The 20942-nt window shown below is 41.9% G+C and overlaps 1 protein-coding gene across 1 annotated transcript in view; it reads left to right on the plus strand.

Moving 5' to 3' along the window:
* HPD (4-hydroxyphenylpyruvate dioxygenase) overlaps positions 1–20487 on the plus strand; it is a 66707-nt gene extending 46220 nt beyond the window's left edge. Inside the window, exons 5-16 of the mRNA XM_044290510.1 lie at positions 893–955; positions 2727–2831; positions 2919–2961; positions 5410–5492; positions 5657–5746; positions 11406–11509; positions 11952–12029; positions 16624–16786; positions 17060–17131; positions 17490–17612; positions 18106–18222; positions 20197–20487. Of these exons, the coding sequence (XP_044146445.1) occupies positions 893–955; positions 2727–2831; positions 2919–2961; positions 5410–5492; positions 5657–5746; positions 11406–11509; positions 11952–12029; positions 16624–16786; positions 17060–17131; positions 17490–17612; positions 18106–18222; positions 20197–20307 (1152 nt within the window). The 3' untranslated portion in view covers positions 20308–20487. The remainder of the gene's footprint in view (positions 1–892; positions 956–2726; positions 2832–2918; positions 2962–5409; positions 5493–5656; positions 5747–11405; positions 11510–11951; positions 12030–16623; positions 16787–17059; positions 17132–17489; positions 17613–18105; positions 18223–20196) is intronic.
* The last annotated feature ends 455 nt before the right edge of the window (positions 20488–20942 follow it).

Consider the following 20942-nt stretch of genomic DNA (forward strand, 5'->3'; position numbering starts at 1 on the left):
CCATTCACCTTCACGCATGGAAGATTAGTTGCTGAAATTTCTGTGAAAAATCCATCTCCTGCATCTGAATGGGGTTGTTTCTGCAGCATGTGCAAAAATTTCTGCCAACTCCATGTAGCGAACCTTCACGCACACAGATTTTGTCATGGAAAGTTTGTGTGATTGAAAATCAACTCCAGTCCCCTGAATGAGACTTGCAGAAATCCATGTGCTTGGCGGGGTTGGCGCCAAACAACCCCATTCAGACGAATGGATTTTTTTTTTATCAGTCACAGGAACTTTTTGCAACAAAATGTGCCATATGTGTATGTTCACATAATGGATTTTTGTCGCAGATTCTGCACAAAAAATCCATGCCAAAAATGCATGCAGATCTTCCTCATTGAAATCTGCATGCTAATTTTGACTGCATTTTTCAAAACCATACAGTTGTTGATGAGGATTCTGTGTTCAAGATTCCCATTGAAAATGCGCAGAAAGGAAAATCCACGCCAAAACTACATAAAAAACTGTGCTAAAAATGCATCCGGAAAAAAAACGGATACGGATTCTGCATCAGGTTTTTTACAGAATAGAAAATGCTCCATGTGAACATACCCTTACAGCAGCAGAAAGTTGTGCGCCAAATCTGCCACATTGTGTCAATGAGCTATCGGGAAAAACACTATAGAAACGGAATAAGAAAATTACACAACTATTGGAACCACTATCTATTAGAGCTACATTCATTAGTGGTATCTCATAATTATTCTAATACTTACTTATCACCTGCATATAACAGTTTGGAGGTTTTAGGTTTGCTAAAAAATAAAAACTATAATTTTCTGATTTATCAGTGTTATTTTTGAAAGTGCAAACATGAAATGTTTTTTTGTTTTGTTTTTCAATTCAGCATGAACAAGGACGTTTTCTCAGATTTCATTCCATTACGCTATGGGTGAGCAATGCAAAGCAGGTAGGTGGCATAAAATGAGTTAAAGTGAAGAAAAAATTATTCTCCCTGGCATGTTACCCAGTTGTAGCTGCAGAGTATGATTGGTTAGTGAAGGGGAGGGTCTGAGGTCCCACCAGAATCTGTTTCCACTTATGATGTGTACATCTGGTGCTTCTAGTAGGAATGCACTCTGATCCTTCAGTGGAAGTCTCTGAGATGTGTCCCAAAGGTCTCTCAAGGACACGGTGACATAGAAAACGGCGATAACCAATGATTCTCCATATCTTAGAAATTTACTAGACAGTTTTCTAGAAAGATGAGAAGATGCGATTGTAACAATATGTAACAGATGTCCTGCTCTCTAAACAGCCCATAGGCAACACAGATTTCTCAGTAGCTCCAGCAAAGCATTGACTCAGGAAACAATCTAATTTCTAAGAATTCTGGCAGACCATAGGACAAATCAGTTGAAACATTATTTGGATTGGTTACATTTTTCCAGGATCAGCCTGTTATTTTTCCCTGGTTATAAGAGGTGCCAAATGTGTCTGTTGGCCACCTGTACAATGTACTTTTAAAATAAGAAAGGCAGAAGAATTTAAAGAGCTTGTCCAAGATTAGAAACAGATGTCTGCCTTATTACAAAAACAGCCCCACACCTGACCATGGGTGGTTTCTGGTATTGCAGCTCAGCTCCATTGAAGTGAATCGGGCTGAGTTGTAATACTACACACAACCTGTGAACAGGTGTGGTGCTATTTTTGGAAGTAAGCGGTCATCTTTTTCTAGTCCTGGAGAACCACTTTAGCAGGATCAATAGCTCAGCTGACAGTCACCCTGTCTACGGCACCTTTATTATTTATTTAAAATTTTATGTAAAAAATGTCAAAATATATGTACAATTTAGTATTGAAATCAATATATAGAATTATAAGTTATATATGTTTATTATGTCTATGTATATGCTGAACATGGGCCCTGGGGCAAGGATGGGGGGCACTACCAAATGTTAGTGTTTCTACCAATTGTATAATCAAATGTCTTTAGTATCCTGAGCTGCATAATTTCATATTCATAACATATTTGTGTGCTTTTTTTTTTTTTGTAAATTCTTTATTTCTGAAGAATTTTCAATAAGTAACAAACATGGAAGAGACCATTACAGTAAAATAAGGCACATAAGACACATGAAATGCCGTAATCGCGGAAAGACATCCACAAACTACTCGGTTGACACATACATATTTCTAGGTGCAGTTTGAAAATGTAGATAGTACATGCAAGAAGGATATGTGGACTATTTTCTCATAGACCAATTCCTGCAAGGCAAGGTGTGAATCTGAATGTTAGTCCATGACTTGATCATATTGGGCACACCATGCGGCTTGGCTTACAGTAAATAACTGCACAGTCAATTCCAGAACATAACATAGAAAACTGGTGAATTTGTGTGCTATTTGAAATTTATTGACTGTATCAAAATATATATAAAATAATAAAAGTTGAATGGTAGAAATAATTCACCATTGGGACATCTAATGATCTGAAAATGGGGCTCCCATCTGCTTTGTTAAAATTTTCAAACTGGATGAGAGGTGAACGAGCCGCCAGACATCTGTAGTAAATTGTCCATTATAATTTATAAATGTAATACAGTAGGCCTATAGGTCGGTAAGGATCCGATGAATGTCAACAGGCCTAGGTCCATCTCTCTTCACCGTTTCTGTCTGTGTCATTTTTTGTATATTTTCTTCTAGCAGAAAATGTGTTCACTTTGTCCCTCTCACTTCAGGCTGCCTCTTTTTACTGCAACAAATTAGGATTTGAGGAATTGGCATACAAGGGCCTGGAGACTGGTAGCCGGGAGCTAGTTACTCACGTTGTGAAACAAGACAAGGTATGTAGTTTGAGGAAAGCTTATAAGAACCAGATTTTAAGCATGTTCATAGGACAATCATAAAGCATATTTAATCTTTCCATGCAGATAATATTCATCTTTGTGTCTCCACTTACTCCAGGAAATAAAGGTATTTTTTATTGACACATATTCATAATAAAACCACACTATTTATTGTGGGTTTGGCACATTTTCTGTGTAGTTTTTGGTGCAGATTTGATGCAGTTTGCCACAGATCTCCTTCTTCCATTGAATAGGGTGAAATCTGCACCCAAAAAACTTAACAAATGACATGTTGCAGATTTCAAAATCAATACGGCAAGTAAATTTCCGCACCTAAGAATAAAGCAAAGTGTACATGAGAATTGTCTAATCTCATTCACTTTCTGGTACTGTATTATTCTGCTGTTTTTCGGCATGAAATCCGCACAGAAAAACACACATAATCCACACTGTGTGCAGGCACCCTAAGATCCATTTGATATGGTCATTTTTTCACTGATGGCTTTTTGAAAACAGCCATTAAAAACTGCCCCTTCATTTGTAGGGGCTGTAGGGCCATGAAAACGAACAAAATAGGACCTGTCATATTTTTTCACATCCATTATTCCCACCCCGTGAAAAAAAAAAAGCAGAGTAAAACAATAGACGGGTGTGTGATAAAAAAATTAAATAAAATCGGTCACATGGTTGTGTGAATGTAGCGTAGCTCTAAACATACAAACCAGATTCCAAAATAGTTGGGACACTATATAAATCGTGAATAAAAACTGAATGCAATGATGTGGAGGTGCCAACTTCTAATATTTTATTCAGAATAGAACATAAATCACGGAACAAAAGTTTAAACTGAGAAAATGTACCATTTTAAGGGAAAAATATTTTGAATCAGAATTTCATGGTGTCAACAAATCCCCAAAAAGTTGGGACAAGGCCATTTTCACCACTGTGTGGCATCTCCCCTTCTTCTTACAACACTCAACAGACGTCTGGGGACCGAGGAGACCAGTTTCTCAAGTTTAGAAATAGGAATGCTCTCCCATTCTTGTCTAATACAGGCCTCTAACTGTTCAATCGTCTTGGGCCTTCTTTGTTGCACCTTCCTCTTTATGATGCGCCAAATGTTCTCTATAGGTGAAAGATCTGGACTGCAGACTGGCCATTTCAGTACCCGGATCCTTCTCCTACGCAGCCATGATGTTGTGATTGATGCAGAATGTGGTCTGGCATTATCTTGTTGAAAAATGCAGGGTCTTCCCTGAAAGAGATGACGTCTGGATGGGAGCATATGTTGTTCTAGAACCTGAATATATTTTTCTGCATTGATGGTGCCTTTCCAGACATGCAAGCTGCCCATGCCACACGCACTCATGCAACTCCATACCATCAGAGATGCAGGCTTCTGAACTGAGCGTTGATAACAACTTGGGTTGTCCTTGTCCTCTTTGGTCCGGATGACATGGCGTCCCAGATTTCCAAAAAGAACTTTGAATAGTGACTTGTCTGACCACAGAACAGTCTTCCATTTTGCCACACTCCATTTTAAATTATCCCTGGCCCAGTGAAAACGCCTGAGCTTGTGGATCTTGCTTAGAAATGGCTTCTTCTTTGCACTGTAGAGTTTCAGCTGGCAACGGCGGATGGCACGGTGGATTGTGTTCACTGACAATGGTTTCTGGAAGTATTCCTGAGCCCATTCTGTGATTTCCTTTACAGTAGCATTCCTGTTTGTGGTGCAGTGTCGTTTAAGGGCCCGGAGATCACGGGCATCCAGTATGGTTTTACGGCCTTGACCCTTACGCACAGAGATTGTTCCAGATTCTCTGAATCTTTGGATGATGTTATGCATTGTTGATGATGATAGATGCAAAGTCTTTTGCAATTTTTCGCTGGGTAACACCTTTCTGATATTGCTCCACTATCTTTCTGCGCAACATTGTGGGAATTGGTGATCCTCTACCCATCTTGGCTTCTGAGAGACACTGCCACTCTGAAAAGCTCTTTTTATACCCAATCATGTTGCCAATTGACCTAATTAGTCTTCCAGCTCTTCGTTATGCTCAAATTTACTTTTTCCAGCCTCTTATTGCTACTTGTCCCAACTTTTTGGGGATTTGTTGACACTGTGAAAATTAGAATCAACGTATTTTTCCTTTAAAATGATACATTTACTCGGATTAAACATTTGATCTGTCATCTACGTTCTATTACAAATAAAATATTGACATTTGCCATCTCTACATCATTGCATTCAGTTTTTATTCACAATTTGTTTAGTGTCCCAACTTTTTGGGAATCCGGTTTGTAGATTTTTATAGTTGCTTTTAGATCTGTGGATGCCATGGGATATACTCAAATTCCACAGTGGTATGTTTATCTCGCCCCACCTAGATATGGTGGCCAGAGATCATAGGGGTACAGAAACACTGTTCCATAGCTCCCCTAGAAGTTATTGGGAGTTACGGAAATAGTGTAGCATGGTGAACTGTGCTGTTTCTGTAACATGTGAGATGTGGAAACATACATATCGGTATATACGTACAGAGAGAGACATTTATGCTAATATTTTCTTGTCCAGAATTTGGAGCCCATTTACAGAAGCATGGTGATGGTGTGAAAGATGTAGCGTTTGAAGTTGAAGACTGCGACTTTCTTGTTAAGGTGACTATAAATGGCATTTACTACATTTATATGTTCTGTGTAAGAAGAGCTGTAATAGATAAAACTACTCTAAGGATTTACACAACAAAAAGCATTGGATCAACCACTTGAACACTTTTGAAGTATAGTCATTTGTTTAATACTTTGCAATATCCTTCTAACAGAAAGCCAAAGAAAGGGGGGCGGTAATAGTAAAGGAGCCCTGGACTGAAGAAGATAAACATGGAAGAGTGAAATTTGCAATCATTCAGACGGTATATATATATATTCATTGCTCTTTATTGATATGTGGGGGGTTCAGCCCGCACAACCCTGTATGCAGGTGCACATTGCTATGGCGAAATACAGATACAAACGCAAAAACACAAATGCAATCGCACTCTGCAAACCAGCACTCTGCCCTGCCTCTATGCTGGATGTTGAGTAAGGCATTGGTGTACATTTTGGCCAAAGCGTAATAAGCCACTCACCACGTCAAGGTCGCCTTCATGAGTGGTCCCTAACACTAGTTCCTATCTGTTATGGGCCATGACAGCCACACAAAGTCCAGGGAGCGCAGGTACAGCATGCACGCCAAGCACACTCTGCTTTTAACCCTGTCTGGTGCCATTACAGCTTTCATCGGATCCAGGGATGCAATGAAAGCTGTAATGGCTCATATTGGTATGGCACAGGTTCATATTGGTATGGCACAGGTTTCAAACTACTATTCTTTTGTCGTCCACACTTTCCTCAAAAAAGCGCCATACTGTGGAACACCTACCCCTTGGCAAGGGAGATTTACACAAGATGGTGCTCCGTGGAACAGTTGCAGGCCTGTTTGGTGTGGCCTGCCTTCTTCCTTTTGCCACCCCACTTCCTCTTCCAGCCTGTTGTGGTGCAGCAGAACCCTTCCCTCTCTGTACTGCTGTCCTCAATAGGCTTTCCACCTTCCCAGGTTGGGTTAGTGGCTTCATTGTCAATCACCTCCTCTTCTACTTCCTCACTCTGCTCATCCTCCTGACTTGTTGACCTAACCACTACCTCAGTGATTTATAACTGTCTCATCCTCTTCATCAACTGTGGCAACTGTGTCTCGTTATCCACCTCATTAAACAGTAATTGCCGTTCCCCACTGTCATCTTCTTGTGATTGTGGATGCTTAAGAGTTTGGGAATCAGGGCACAAGATCTGTCCATCTTCAAGCGTACTTGGCGAGAGGGCCAAATCAATGAATGGTGCTGAAAAGAGCTCCTCGGAATATCCGAGTGTGGGATCACTTGTTATCCCAGACTCTCCATGGTGGGAGGAAGGAGGATCAGGGTGAGGATTGGGTTGAGCAGACTCTTGGCTACTGAGACTGGACTTGGTGGAAGACAGGTTGGTGCTTAACCAACTGGAAGCATTATCTGCTGCAATCCAACCGACCACCTGGTTGCACTGGTCTGACTTCAAGAGTGGTGTCCTGCGCCACCCTGCAAACTGGGACATGAAGCTAGGTATCGTGGAGGATTGTTTTTCTTGTGCTCTGGCAGCAGGCACAGTTTCACCGCGCGGCCACGGCCTCTGCGTGCACCATCAGCATCACGGCCACTGCCATATTCCTTACTGCTCGCCTTGTTCATATTAAATGTTATATATGATTGAAAGTCTGTCACACGTACAGTAGCGTAGGATTTGGAAGTGTGTGCGCAAACAAATTTAAAAAGGTATTTGGGATGTAGAAACGTCACACGGGAGATTTCCCACAGGTAATGTCAATGCTGTCATCAGCGGCTAATGAAAAATTACAGGGAATTTCACAGGTATTTGGGATGAGGAAACATTATACAAGAGAGGTACCACCGGTAATGTCACTGTCCGCAGCGTCTACGCAAAAAAGTACACTGTATGTGATATATTTTTGAAGCGCACACGTTACACTGCAGATGTGGCCCTGGTAATGTCACTGTCAGAAGCGGACACAGTCTATTGACAAAGTACACTGTATGTCACAGATATTTATGGATGCACACACTTTACACAGGAGATTTGGCGCAGCTAATGTCACTGTCCGCAGCGGACACAGTCTATGGAAAAAGTACACTGGATGTCACAGATATTTTTTGGATGCGCACACTTTACACTGGAGATGTGCAGCCTCCTAACTATTGTACGCTATTTAGCTCAGTATGCGCTGAAAATAGATATTGCTGCCACACACAATAGTCTTTAGAAGGACTTTTGGGTCAGTAAAGTTTTAGCAATTTAGCGTAGGTTGCGCTAAAAATATAGATTGGTGCCACACACAATAGTCCTTAAAATAACTTTTGGGTCTCTAAAAAATTTTGGTGGTAAAAATATTCTTAAATCACTCCCTACACTGTCTGTCCCTTCCTCAGCACAGCTCTCCCTGACTAAGAATGAGCCAAACATGCGTCATCGGGTGCTATATAGCACCCGATGACGCGTTCCGGCCAGCCAATCACCATAATGCCAGCAGCCAACATAGCTACGGCATTAGAGTGAGGGCAGTACTTACCTGCACGTTTATTGGCTGCATAGCAGCCAAGAAAGGTGCGGGGCAGAGACTGAAATACCGCCATGTGACGAGCATCGAGATGCTCGAGCCGTACTGGTGTTTGGCCGAGCATGCTCGATCATCACTAGTAGTAATTTGACCCTTATATTTTAGACACGGGACACGCGAGCTTGGGCTAAAACTGTGCAGGGTACACTGACAATAATATCTGATGTGTGCTCTGCACAGAGGCAAAGTGTGACCACGATCCTGATGTGGATACGGGTGGCCAGACTAACTGCAGGATGAAAGGGGGAAAACTGATGCTAAGCCCCTCTCCTACTAACAAACTCTTGGCGCATGGGCTGATGTAGCCTGAGGTAGTGCAGAAAACCGCCACCTTTTGAAGAAGAAGCCAGCCTCAGAGCGAGGCTTGGCTAGGACACTCCTACCTGACCCAGAAGATGCGGTGCGAATGCGCGAAAAGACGGATCGCATAAAGAAAGGGGGAGGTCACTAGGCGGACGCTTGTGATTGAGATGACGTCACCGCGTCCAATCTCGTTTGTTCGCGCGAGATCACGCGACAGTTGCCAGGCAATCGGGACGCTATTCTCTGACAATGTCGGATAGAGCCGCTCCTGATATGCAGCTGCACTTTAGCAAGGTATATGGCATTAGTGGCAACAAAAATAATAATAGAATCATGAGTGTGTTGACAGTACACGGACACATGTGAGAAGGAGAAGGGACGGTAGAATAGAACAACAACCAAAAGGAGGGGGGACAAGAGAAAGGAAAAGGAAGAGGACAAAAGGCAGAGAAATAGATAAATATACATACATATATTAGAAAACTGAAGATGATGTATACAGGATTATAAAGCATACACATAGGCACGGGCTGCATATATGAAACAGCTGTAGTTAAGCTGCTCATTCAGGCCCGTGGGTGAGACCGTGCGTAGTGTGTAAATCCAGCAGGATTCTCGCTGGAGTAACACACGATCCCAGTCTCCACCACGGATTGGACGCCCAACCTTTTCAATTCCCATTGCCTTCAGGCAGCTGGGGTTACCATGCTCATTCATCGGGTTATAAGATCGTTGGTGTGGACATCTCAAGGCCCCTTTACACTAACAGATGAGGCTGATGATTGTCGGGAAGGAAGTGTTCCTTCCTGACAATCGCCTGCTCGTCTGTGGAAGAGATTGTTGCAATTACATGTGGCAATCTCCACAGTATGGGGAGGAGGGATCACTAATGCCATCGCTTGATGATTTAGATGATTGCACCAATGATCCTGTTATTACGTTTCGTAATCAGTGGCACCTTTACATCACTCGATTATCACTGGCGAGGATTCGTACAAGTGCTTGTAAGTAACGATTGGCTCAAACATCGGGCAGTGTATGAGAGCCGGCAGCAGATTGTCCTGTCTAAACAGCACTCTGCTGCTGGCAAACAATAATTCTGTATGAGGACAAGCAGTGGCATAAGCCATAGCTTCTCCCTATACTGTGGAGGAGATTGCTTCATGTAAACGCAGCAGTCTCCTCCACTGACGACCAGGCAATTGTCAGGAAGGAACTCTTTCTTCCTGACAATTGTCTGCTCCATTGAGCAGTGTAAAGGGGCCTTTAATCTCGATTTAGGCCTCTTTCACACTTGCGTTGTCCGGATCCGGCGTGTACTCCACTTGCCGGAATTACACGCCGGATCCGGAAAAACGCAAGTGTACTGAAAGCATTTGAAGACGGATCCGTCTTCAAAATGCTTTCAGTGTTACTATGGCAGCCAGGACGCTATTAAAGTCCTGGTTGCCATAGTAGTAGTGGGCAGCGGGGGAGCAGTATACTTACAGTCCGTGCGGCTCCCGGGGCGCTCCAGAATGACGTCAGAGCGCCCCATGCGCATGGATGACGTGCCATGCGAGCATGTCATCCATGTGCATGGGGCGCCCTGACGTCACTTTGGAGCGCCCCGGGAGCCGCACGGACAGTAAGTATGCTGCTCCCCCGCTCCCTGCTACACTTTACCATGGCTGCCAGGACTTTAGCGTCCCGGCAGCCATGGTAACCACTCTAAAAAAGCTAAACGTCGGATCCGGCAATGCACCGAAACGACGTTTAGCTTAAGGCCGGATCCGGATTAATGCCTTTCAATGGGCATTAATTCTGGATCCGGCCTTGCAGCAAGTCTTCAGGATTTTTGGCTGGAGCAAAAAGCGCAGCATGCTGCGGTATTTTCTCCGGCCAAAAAACGTTCCGTTCCAGAACTGAAGACATCCTGATGCATCCTGAACGGATTTCACTCCATTCAGAATGCATGGGGATAATCCTGATCAGGATTCTTCTGGCATAGAGCCCCGACGACGGAACTCTATGCTGGAAGACAAGAACGCAGGTGTGAAAGAGCCCTTAGACTAACCAATAATCGTCCAGATTATCAGTAACAACCATTCCTGCGAACACTTGTACCCGCAAAACTCTAGTTTAACAGGTGATCTTGTCGTTTGCACAGGCTCCACCAATCATTGTTTCCGCGCATCAGATCATGTGGTATAAACACCAATCTGCTCCTCAGAAACAATGATTCTGTATGAGGAGGAGGGATCACAATAGTGATCCCTCGTCCTCATACTGTGAAGGAGATTTGATGCATGTATATGCAGCAGTCTCCTTCGCTGGCCAAGCAGCCGACTGTCTGGAAGGAACGCTTCCTTCCCAACCATCGGCCCGCATCACAAAGCCTTTTGTTTCTGAAATCACCCTAAATGTACAATCTTAAAGTACCCTGAAGTTGTCCCCAAGGTTTAAGATACATCAATTCTAGCCTCACAAATATTCATATTTTGTTTAAAGAGCCAGGTAGGTACATTACAAACGTAAATTTCTCATTGCCTACCTGGATCACTACCAGCTGAGCTTGCTACATAATTATTGCCCAAGATAAAAAAAATAAAAAAAAAGAACTACTTCAAAGAATCTGCTTTTATGTTTTTTATTTTATTGGAATCCTTCCTATTGACTTTATGTATCATTGTTGGTTTGGCTAAATCATTCGGGGTGGATCTTATGTATAAGGCTGGGTTTCTACATTCAAGTATTTTTATGCATTTTTTGAAGCCAATGCTGCGAATAGATAATAAACAGAGGACATATGAAAAATCTAAGTATTGTCCTCTTGTTGAATCCACTTCTGGCTTTGGCTTAAAAAAACCTGAATGTGGAAACCCAGCCTAAAAGGGAATAACAATGCTGTGTTGCCCGTGTCATGTCCTCACGAGTAGGAGATCTTAGATTAGAAGCTTGAACTGCATCAACCGCAAGTGTTACTTTTAATAAATACAATGAAGTGTTACTTGAGTAATAATTGTAAATCCATGAGAAGCAGTGACCTTTCCCAAAATGAAGTTTAACCTCTCTGCATCTAGTATGGAGATACAACGCACACACTGGTGGAGAAGTTGGATTACAATGGCATCTTCTTACCAGGGTTTCAACCTCCATTATTTAAGGATCCTCTTCTCCCAAAGCTGTAAGTGACCCCCCTTCTAGTAAGAGTCATTGAATAATGATACATTTTTTTTATTACTTGTGGATTATATACAAAGCAGCAAATGTACAGTATACCTTCTTTGTACTTCGCTGGGGAAGAGAAGAAGATAATATTAAATGAGTAGTACTGCAGATATGGCGTCCAGATCACTATTTGTTATTTTCCTACTGCCCCCCGTTCCCTATGCTGAAAGCTGCACTGAAATACATTGTTGGGACTGCTGTACATGTGCACAGGGGTCCTCTCCATTATTTTAATAAAAGCTCTTTAAAAGAATGTTTGTTCTGCTCTCCCCAAGCCTACCTAGTGCTGTCAGCAGTTTAGCATGGGCGAAACTGCTGACAGACTCTCTTTAAGACAATGAAAGGCCTCAGTCTTAATAAGGTTAATGCTGCTCTTGTTGCTTTTGTTTCTATCATAGGCCAAGCTGCAAACTTAATTTCATTGACCATGTCGTGGGAAATCAACCTGATAATGAAATGGTTCCAATTGTAGACTGGTAAATATATCTGACAATGCTTATCATGTGCTCATTGGTTGCACATGCTCCTGTCTTAGAAGACTTATACATTTCTAAGGGGTTTTCTGCAGATCAGCAGTTTGAGGAGGCACAAATTCATGTCATTTGGCAGATCAATAGAATGCGCCTTTTGTGCCAAAATTGTGGCACAATTCTGATGTAAAAATCTGTCTCAAAATAAGCCAACCAATAGTTTGTATAGAGTCAGGAAAATTGTCTATTTCTGCACCAGATTAATTATCCAGCATGAGTCCCTGTGTGAAATTTCGTGCAGGTCTAGACAGCCGATTTACAATTAGTAAATCTGGGCAACAATGTACTAATTTCAGCCAATCAAGCACTGGATCCCACTTTATGGAAAACGACTTTCTCCATCACAAAAGCACTAAAAATATCTGAGCCTGAGGGGGACATCCCAGTCCATTATACTGCTAAACAGATACAATACTGTATAGCATAGCATATCTCTGTGTGTAGGCACACATATATGTGTGTGTATAAAAAAGGAATGCAGACTTCATATAAGAGTCCATTCACACATCTGCAAAATGGGTCCGCATCTGTTCCGCAATTTTGCGGAACGGGTGAGGACCCATTCAGTTTCAATGGGGCTGCAAAAGATGTGGAAAGCACACAGTGCGCTGTCCGCATCCGCACTTCCGTTCCGCGGCCCCGCAAAAAAAAGGGAACATGTCCTATTCTTGTCCGCAGCAATGGACAAGAAAAGGCATTTCTATTATAGTGCCGGCCATGTGCGGTCCACAAAATGCAGAACACACATGGTTGGTGTCCATGTTTTACTGAACAGCAAAACAGTAGCGGCCTTGTGAAAAGTTATTCCGCTAAAAATTCTCTTTTATTAATACCATATTTTTCACTCTATAGGATGCCCATAGGTTTTAGGCTACTTTCACACTCGCATTTTGGCTTTTCCGCTTGTGAGATCAGTCATGGGCCCTCACAAGCGGTCCCAAACGGATCAGTTTTGCCCTAATGCATTCTGAATGGAAAAGGATCTGCTCAGAATGTATCAGTTTGCCTCCGATTAGTCTCCATTCAGCTCTGGAGGCTGCCTGCAGCATTTTGCTGTCCGCTTGACGAAACTGAGCCAAACAGATCCGTCCTGGCACACAATGTAAGTCAATAAGAACGGATCAGTTTTCTCTGGCACAATAGAAAACTGATCCATTTCCCATTGACTTTCAATAGGAGTTCATGACGGATCCGTCTTGGCTATTTTACAGATAATACAAACGTGTCCCTTCATGACGAATGCATGCGGTTGTATTATTGTAACGGATCAGTTTTTGCACATCCACGACGGATCCGCCTAAAAGGCGAGTGTGAAAGTATCCTTAAAGGAGAAAAATAAGAAACCCCATTAGGGAAGCACTCATTAGTATTTGTTTTATAAGATGCACACACACACACACTTTTAGGGGGAAAAAGTGCATCTTATACAGTGAAAAAAATGGTACTTTTAAATGTTTTGTTAATATTTGGTACAAGCACTGCAAGATTATGGACAATCAAAGAACCTATCACAATATGGTCACAAAGGGGCATGGTGAAATCCAAAACACTTCCCAAGTTACAAAGGTCCGAGCACTTTTCCTGGATAAACTATCCAGCCAGGCATCGACTAGTTGTTGCCTGGTTCAGACATCTCCAAAAAACGCCTCTGACCCAGCTCAAGGGAAACTAGTCTCTACGATATAACCACACAGGAAGACCCAGGGTAGAAATTCCCCACAACGGGCTATAAGGCATCCCCATATTGTGGATATTTATTTGGTTTCTCATCTATAGATCTTTATTGACATCTACAGATCTTTAGTCAATTTGAGAATTCTGTTATTCTGGCTAATAATGTATTAAGTTGCTGGATGCTCATTTGTTACACTATCATGTCTGAGCCAGTGTTTTGGGTGTGGATTGGTTAGTGCTTAGGGGCCAGGGGCATAGCTTTAGTGGAAGCAGCTGTTACGGAACCCGAACTCAAAAAGGCCCAACCCAAGAGGAAAACTAAAAGATTTTATTGTCAGGGCCCCCTCAACAGTATTATACAATGATATTATATACAGTGACATGATATACAGTATATACAGATGGAGCAGCTGTCGGGCCTTGTCTGAGACAGTGTGATCTTGAATAGCCACAGGAGTGGGAGTTGTAAAGATGTCCCTGAGGGGGTTGGGGCCCGTTAAAAAAAATTCCGCTGGGACCAGTCATTTCTAGTTACGCCACTGGTCAGGACCTTGTAGACTGTGTCCATACAGTCCATGCAAAAGTTTGGCCACCCCTGGTCAAAATTACTATTAATATGAATAGTTCAGCAAGTTGAAGATGTAATGATCTCAAAAGGCATAAACCTAAAGATGAAGCAATATCAGTTTATTATTTTTGCTTTGTAAAAAAAGGAACAGAGTACCTTGCAAAAGTATGGGAACCCAAGGAGATTTGAGCACTCACATAACTTTGACTGAGGTCTCAGACCTTAAACAGCCTGTCAGGGATAAGGCTTGTTCACAATCATCGTTAAGAAGTACAAACATGTGGCCTGGCTCCTGGGGCACTGGTTCCATGACAAAATCCATGTAATGCCAAGCTGTTAGTGTATCAGAAATTAAGACTAGAGGGGTCTAGCTACCATACATTATGCCACCCCACATCATAACCCCAGGAGTAGGACCAGTGTAACGTTCCCTTGTGAAGCCCTCATCATGGCAATGCCCACGTGGAGACCACATGCCGTTGTCCACGTGGTCTCCAGACTAATCTCCAGCTATCATTGCTTCCAAGAAAAAAGCTTGATTCAACCCTGAAGCGGATAGACCTCCATTCCAGCCTCCATTACTGTCTTACTGTGCACCATGTTAACCTTTGAGTGCTGTGGTGTGAGGTCAGTGGAATACCTGTAACTGGATGTCTACCACAGAGCCCAATGTCATGCAAACACCTTCTGATGGTTTGTTTAGACACTGTTTGGCACCCTAGGCTTGGGATGCGGCATCCAATTTCACTTGCAGTACAGAATGGCTCAATATGCGCCATTCTTCTAATCAGATGATCTGTCTATGCTGCAGAGGTTCTCTTCTGTGCACTTCTTGTTGTCATTCCAGTTTGTCATTGTTCTTCCAGACACCAGGACACGCAATGTCAAACAGTGCTTGCTGACATCTTTGTTGAAAATTTGATCATTTGCAGATCTTAGTGATACCAGCTTCATACCTGATTTGCATAACTTTACAGTTTGTCCTTCTTGGTGTTGAAATTTTAATGCTGATGAGTGTATATGAAGCGCATATCACTACTGGCAGAAAGCAAGACTCAGCGGTAGATGACAGGAACCAAATGCTGAGGGTCACGGAAGAAGGAAATGATCCAGCATAGGATCAAGTGGAATATGGTAGATGGCAGATGAAAGACTTCGAACAAAAACAGAGCAATACATAACTGACCCTATCTGAATTAAAGTCAGCAAATTAGCCAAGTCAATAAACAGTACAGTAACAAACAAATCTGAAACACAGCAAGAGAAACTGTGGAACTACAGGTCCCACAATACACAGCAAACACACCAGGCTAGAACAAGATACAATCATGAAACTACAGATCCAAGAGTACTGAATAAAATACAAACTATCTGGATGGGAAGGCACTTACAAAGCACTATACCTGACCAAAAGCACTGTACCTGACCACCATAATGGAGTAAGGCAAGAGTAAATAAAGGCTGGACAACCAACAGCTCCACCCTAATCAACCAGGCAAAGCTAGGAGATAACCAAACCCATATTCAGATGTAAGGCAATTTCATAGCAACTGTCCAGGCAAAACCAATAACTAGGTGAACATGAAGCAACAGGGAAACCCCTGTTCCTAGTTACACACTTAGATATATGGAACAGATTCTCAGTAACAGAAATTTCTGCAACAAAATCTGTTGTGTAGGGGTACGCTAATACTGCACAATATTACTATATTACTGCACAGAGTTATTAGCTTAATTCAACATACTAATCATATCCGAGTCTCTACACCCTCTGATTTATTTATTTATTTTTTGTATATATATTTTTTTCATTATTTTCAAAACCCAATGCAGTGCAACACTAACCTAAAGTTAAAGGGAACCTGTCACCGGGATTTGGGGTATAGAGCTGAGGACATGGGTTGCTAGATCACACGCAATTTTGTGTAAAAAAAACAGATTTGATCCATTACGCAATTTTGTGTAAAAAAAACAGATTTGATCCATATGCAAATTAACATAAAAGAGTCATATCTTACTTGTGTGACCAGAGAAGAGTCATATTTTCAAGCTCTGACTCATCTCAGGTTAATTTCCATATGTATCAAATCGTTTTTTTTACACAATAAAAGCACACAGAGCTATGGGGACTGGGTATTGCGGATGTGCTAGCGGCCATCTAGCAGCCCATGTCCTCAGCTCTATACCCAAAATCCCGGTGACAGGTTCCCTTTAAATCTCACAATACAAGAATGCCTTCATTTTACCTATGGAAATTAAAACCTTCAGTTAACCAGCAACTTCTTGACATTTTTGCAGGTACCAGAAAAGTCTCTTGTTTCACCGCTTTTGGTCTGTAGATGACAAACAACTTCACACAGAGTTCAGTGCGCTCCGTTCTATTGTAGTTTCGAACTATGAGGAGACCATTAAGATGCCCATAAATGAGCCAGCTACTGGAAAGAGGAAATCTCAGATCGAGGTACAAAGTACATACTGAACATATTGAAAACAAAAGAATGACCTATGCAGGTGGCTTACAATGTACGTTGAAATGAGGGGAGGCAATATAAGGGCTGATCCAAGTCACCACTCTTTACATACAGACAACAGAATTTTTAATGCAGATAAGTTAGAAAGTTAATTTGTATCAATATGAACACTTATGGTGGGTACTAACAAGTATGAAATTCTGTATCTAAAAATGTACAATAACTATTGTGCGATGCCATCATCATGGTTTTTTCCACTACAGGAATATGTTGAATATTACGGTGGCCCTGGAGTTCAGCACATTGCCCTAAACACTTCAGATATCATAAGTGCGGTAAGTATCATCTATCTTAGGGCTTCTTCACCTCTGTGTGGGAGGCTCCGCTCAGGGGCTTCCGTTGCAGATTCCACCAAAAAAAGGCAAAAAAGTCCTGCATGCAAAAATGGAATCCGGCACCCGAATGGAAAGCGAGCAGACCCCATTATAGTCACTGGGGTCTGTTCTGCACCGTTCATGTCTGTTATGTGCTGAATCTGGCACTTCCGTTATTTTCCTTCTTCTGCTCCTCTCATGGAGCAGAACAATGGAAATAACTAACGGTGATGTGAACATGCTCTTATTGTCACATACATACAGTTTTGTTTAAAAAAAAAAAAATACCCTGTATGTTTCATAAAAATATTTCTTGCAGATAACCAACTTAAAAGAAAGGGGCATGGAATTTATGTCTGTTCCATCCACTTATTACCAGGCATTGAGGGAAAATTTGCAAACAGCAAAAATACAAGTAAAAGAAAACCTTGACAAGTTAGAGGTTGGTAGACATTTGAGGTTAAAGAGATTTTCTGGGAGTTTAATATTGATGGCTTATCCTCAGGATAGATCATCATTATCTGATTGGTGGGAGTCTGACTCCGGGCACACCCGCCAATCAGCTGTTTGAAGACACCACAGTGCTCCGATGAGCGCTGAAACCTCTTCCTAAGCCGGTGACGTCATCTCCATTGGTCACATGGCCTATTTGCAGCTTAGTCCCATTTAAGTGAATCGGCCCTGGCTGCAATACCAAGCAAAGCTGATGTATGGCGCTGTGCTTGGTATAATGTGAATAGCCTGCAGCACTGACCGGAGTGCTCTGGCCTCATCAAACAGATGATCGATGGGGGTACCGAGAATTGGCCCCCCACTGATCTGATATTGATGACAATTCTTGAGGCTAGGCCATCAATATTGAATTCCTGGAAAACCCCATTAATGAAATACACAGCATACATAATACATTATTAACGATAATTACCTGACGTTAGGATCTGAAGATCTTGGTGGATTATGATGAAAAAGGCTACTTGCTACAGATTTTTACCAAACCAGTCCAAGACAGGCCAACATTATTTCTTGAAGTTATTCAGCGTCACAATCATCAGGTATGTAAGAAGGGTAGTTAAATGAAATGCGTAATATAAACAACGCCGTTTAACAAATACACATCAATACCAAATTCTTATTAGGGCTGTATTACACCCCTGATATAATAGCACATCCATCGACACTCGTTTGCATTGGCCTAACTACACAAGCCGATGCAAACTAAATGTAGGAGGACTGCTTCCTTAATTCAGCTCTGTTGATTATCAGCAGCACTTCATCAATTAAGGCCTCATGCACACAAATGTATTTTTGGTCCGCATCTGATCTGCATTTTTTGCAGGTCGAATGTGGACCGATTCACTTCAGTGGGGCAGCAAAACATGCGGACAGCACACCCGTGAGCTGTCCGCATCCGTATGTCCATTCCGGAAAAATTGGACATGTCCTATTCTTGCCCTCTATGGAGCGCAGGAAATTCTGTTCCACAAAATGCGGAACACATATGGCCGGTATCCGTGTTTTGCAATTTGCAGACCGCAAAAACGTCTACAGCCGTGTGCATGAGCCCCAAGAGGGAGATGTGCTGATGATAATCAGGTATATTTCATTGGATGCTCGATTATAGGGGTCAGTTATCAAGAACAAGCATTCCTATGAATGCTTGATTGATTGATAATTGACCTGAAAATCATGCGGTCTAGTAGGTTTCTTAAAGCCAAACTCTTATCAGTTTGATAAGAATATGGCTTAAAGGGCATCTGCCAGCAGATTCATACCTATTTCTGAGAAAAATTAATTTATTATATATGCAAATGAGCCTCTAGGCATGATGACGTTTTCACTGCACTGCCCTGTCAATCAAAGTGCAGAGGATGCGGCAGTTGCACAGAGAGCAGAGCCTCCAGATGTAGCAATGAGGGCACATATGAACATGGGACCAACACAGATACCTTCAGCTGCAAAGAGCACATGTAACAGGTCAGCCAGTGTCATAGGTACAAATCTGCTACAGATACCCTTAAAATGAGTGTTTATCAGGTGTCAGGAATTCAGAGATAAGGGCTACACATGAGCTGTCAGAGCTGCTGTCTGACGGATTCCGTCGAAAACAGAAAGCAAGACAGCTTGCAGATATACTGAAACTGAGGGCTGTAGAACACCAATTGTTGAAAATTCTATACAGACCAATTGAAAAACATGTTTTTTAGCCCAAAATTTGTGCAGTGCAATGTTAAAAAAATTACCCCGAAGATGTTAATTTAAAATTATTTTAAATTATATTACTCTCTTACATGGAGGTCTTTCTTTCCTTACTGTGGCAGTGCACCAGTTTGTCAAGCACCTGCATCTCCCAGGATTATTTAGCTCTTGTTAAACCCTTCCTCCCTTGGATAGAAAATAGTCCCTCACATATAGCCCCAGAGATACATATGTATTCCCCCAAAACTACCTTCTCCACTGTCCAGAGACAGATATAGCTATATATGTCTATGGATTTATAAGTAGGGATGAATGAAGGGTGTCAAGGAGGCTGCTTCACTTGCTTCTCTATGAGTTCTATCAGCCAGCACTGAGGGGAAGCCACTGAGCATGTTTGTCCACCTCTGAATGCAGTAGAAGGTGGACAAGAAGGAAAAACAGGGGGCGCTAACAGAGAGGAAAATGTAACATACATAACAAAACTGGTTTACTGACATGAAAATTGCAAAAATACCCTACTGCAATTCCCTATTCATTGCATAGTAATACTTTTCATGGGATGACTCATTTAGGATATAAAAGATCTTCTAAAAAACGGTACTGGAGGACCTGTACGTTCCCTGGTGACAGATGCTTCATATCAAAGTTCAGAAAATTGTGTCAAATAGTCTTATATTAAATCGATGTCACGTGGAATGATTATCTCAGAGCCTGCAGTATTTCTGGTGTCAACCATGGAACCCTGACAGAACATAAACCAGCAAAAGTGTGAACAGAGTCTTTGCACAAGTATAATAATGTAATAATATACTAGCTGATTTCTATTTTAGGGATTTGGTGCTGGAAATTTCAAGTCACTGTTTGAAGCTATTGAACTGGATCAGGCAGCGCGAGGAAACCTCACTGTTCTAACTCCAAATGGGGATATTGAAAGCCTATAGGATGGTGCAGATATACATGTGCATTGCTACAGAAAATCTTGATGTTAACTGAATAAAAAACCAAAAACTTAGTGTAAACTTGGTGGAGGCACTAGTAGTGGTCCACCCAGACTGCTATTACACATTATCTAATGTACAAGTGGCCGTACCATTAATTTGTATGACATGAATTGCATGACATTTTTGTAAAGGATTCCCTTCATGTAAACTATAAGGATGCTTACAGTCACCATTTATCTGACTACAAAATCCCAAGTATTAGAATCCTTGGTAATAGACCTTTCCCAAGAAACAGTAAGGTGGTAATATAATAACCTTTATTACAAAGATGTTACATATTTCATTAAACTAACCTTGTAAGTCTAAAAGCCTCTTGACGGGTAGTTGCTGGAGTTAAGTCTTTTTGCCACCAGAGTTGCCATGTTGGTCTTTTTCCCTTGCCCAAAGTACACCACAGGAAAGCCTGGAACAGAAATTCAGGCCCATATACGCTGTGGATATTAGGAATCAATTTCAAGGGAAAACCTAGTCATTATGAAATGAGCTATAAATTACACCCATGTTTATAAATACTGGGGCACATTTATTAAGACCAGTGTTTTAGACACCGGTCTTAAAGCCCGACAGTGATCCAC

The sequence above is a fragment of the Bufo gargarizans genome, chromosome 1 (genome assembly GCF_014858855.1).
Source record: "Bufo gargarizans isolate SCDJY-AF-19 chromosome 1, ASM1485885v1, whole genome shotgun sequence".
Taxonomy (NCBI): Eukaryota; Metazoa; Chordata; class Amphibia; order Anura; family Bufonidae; genus Bufo; species Bufo gargarizans.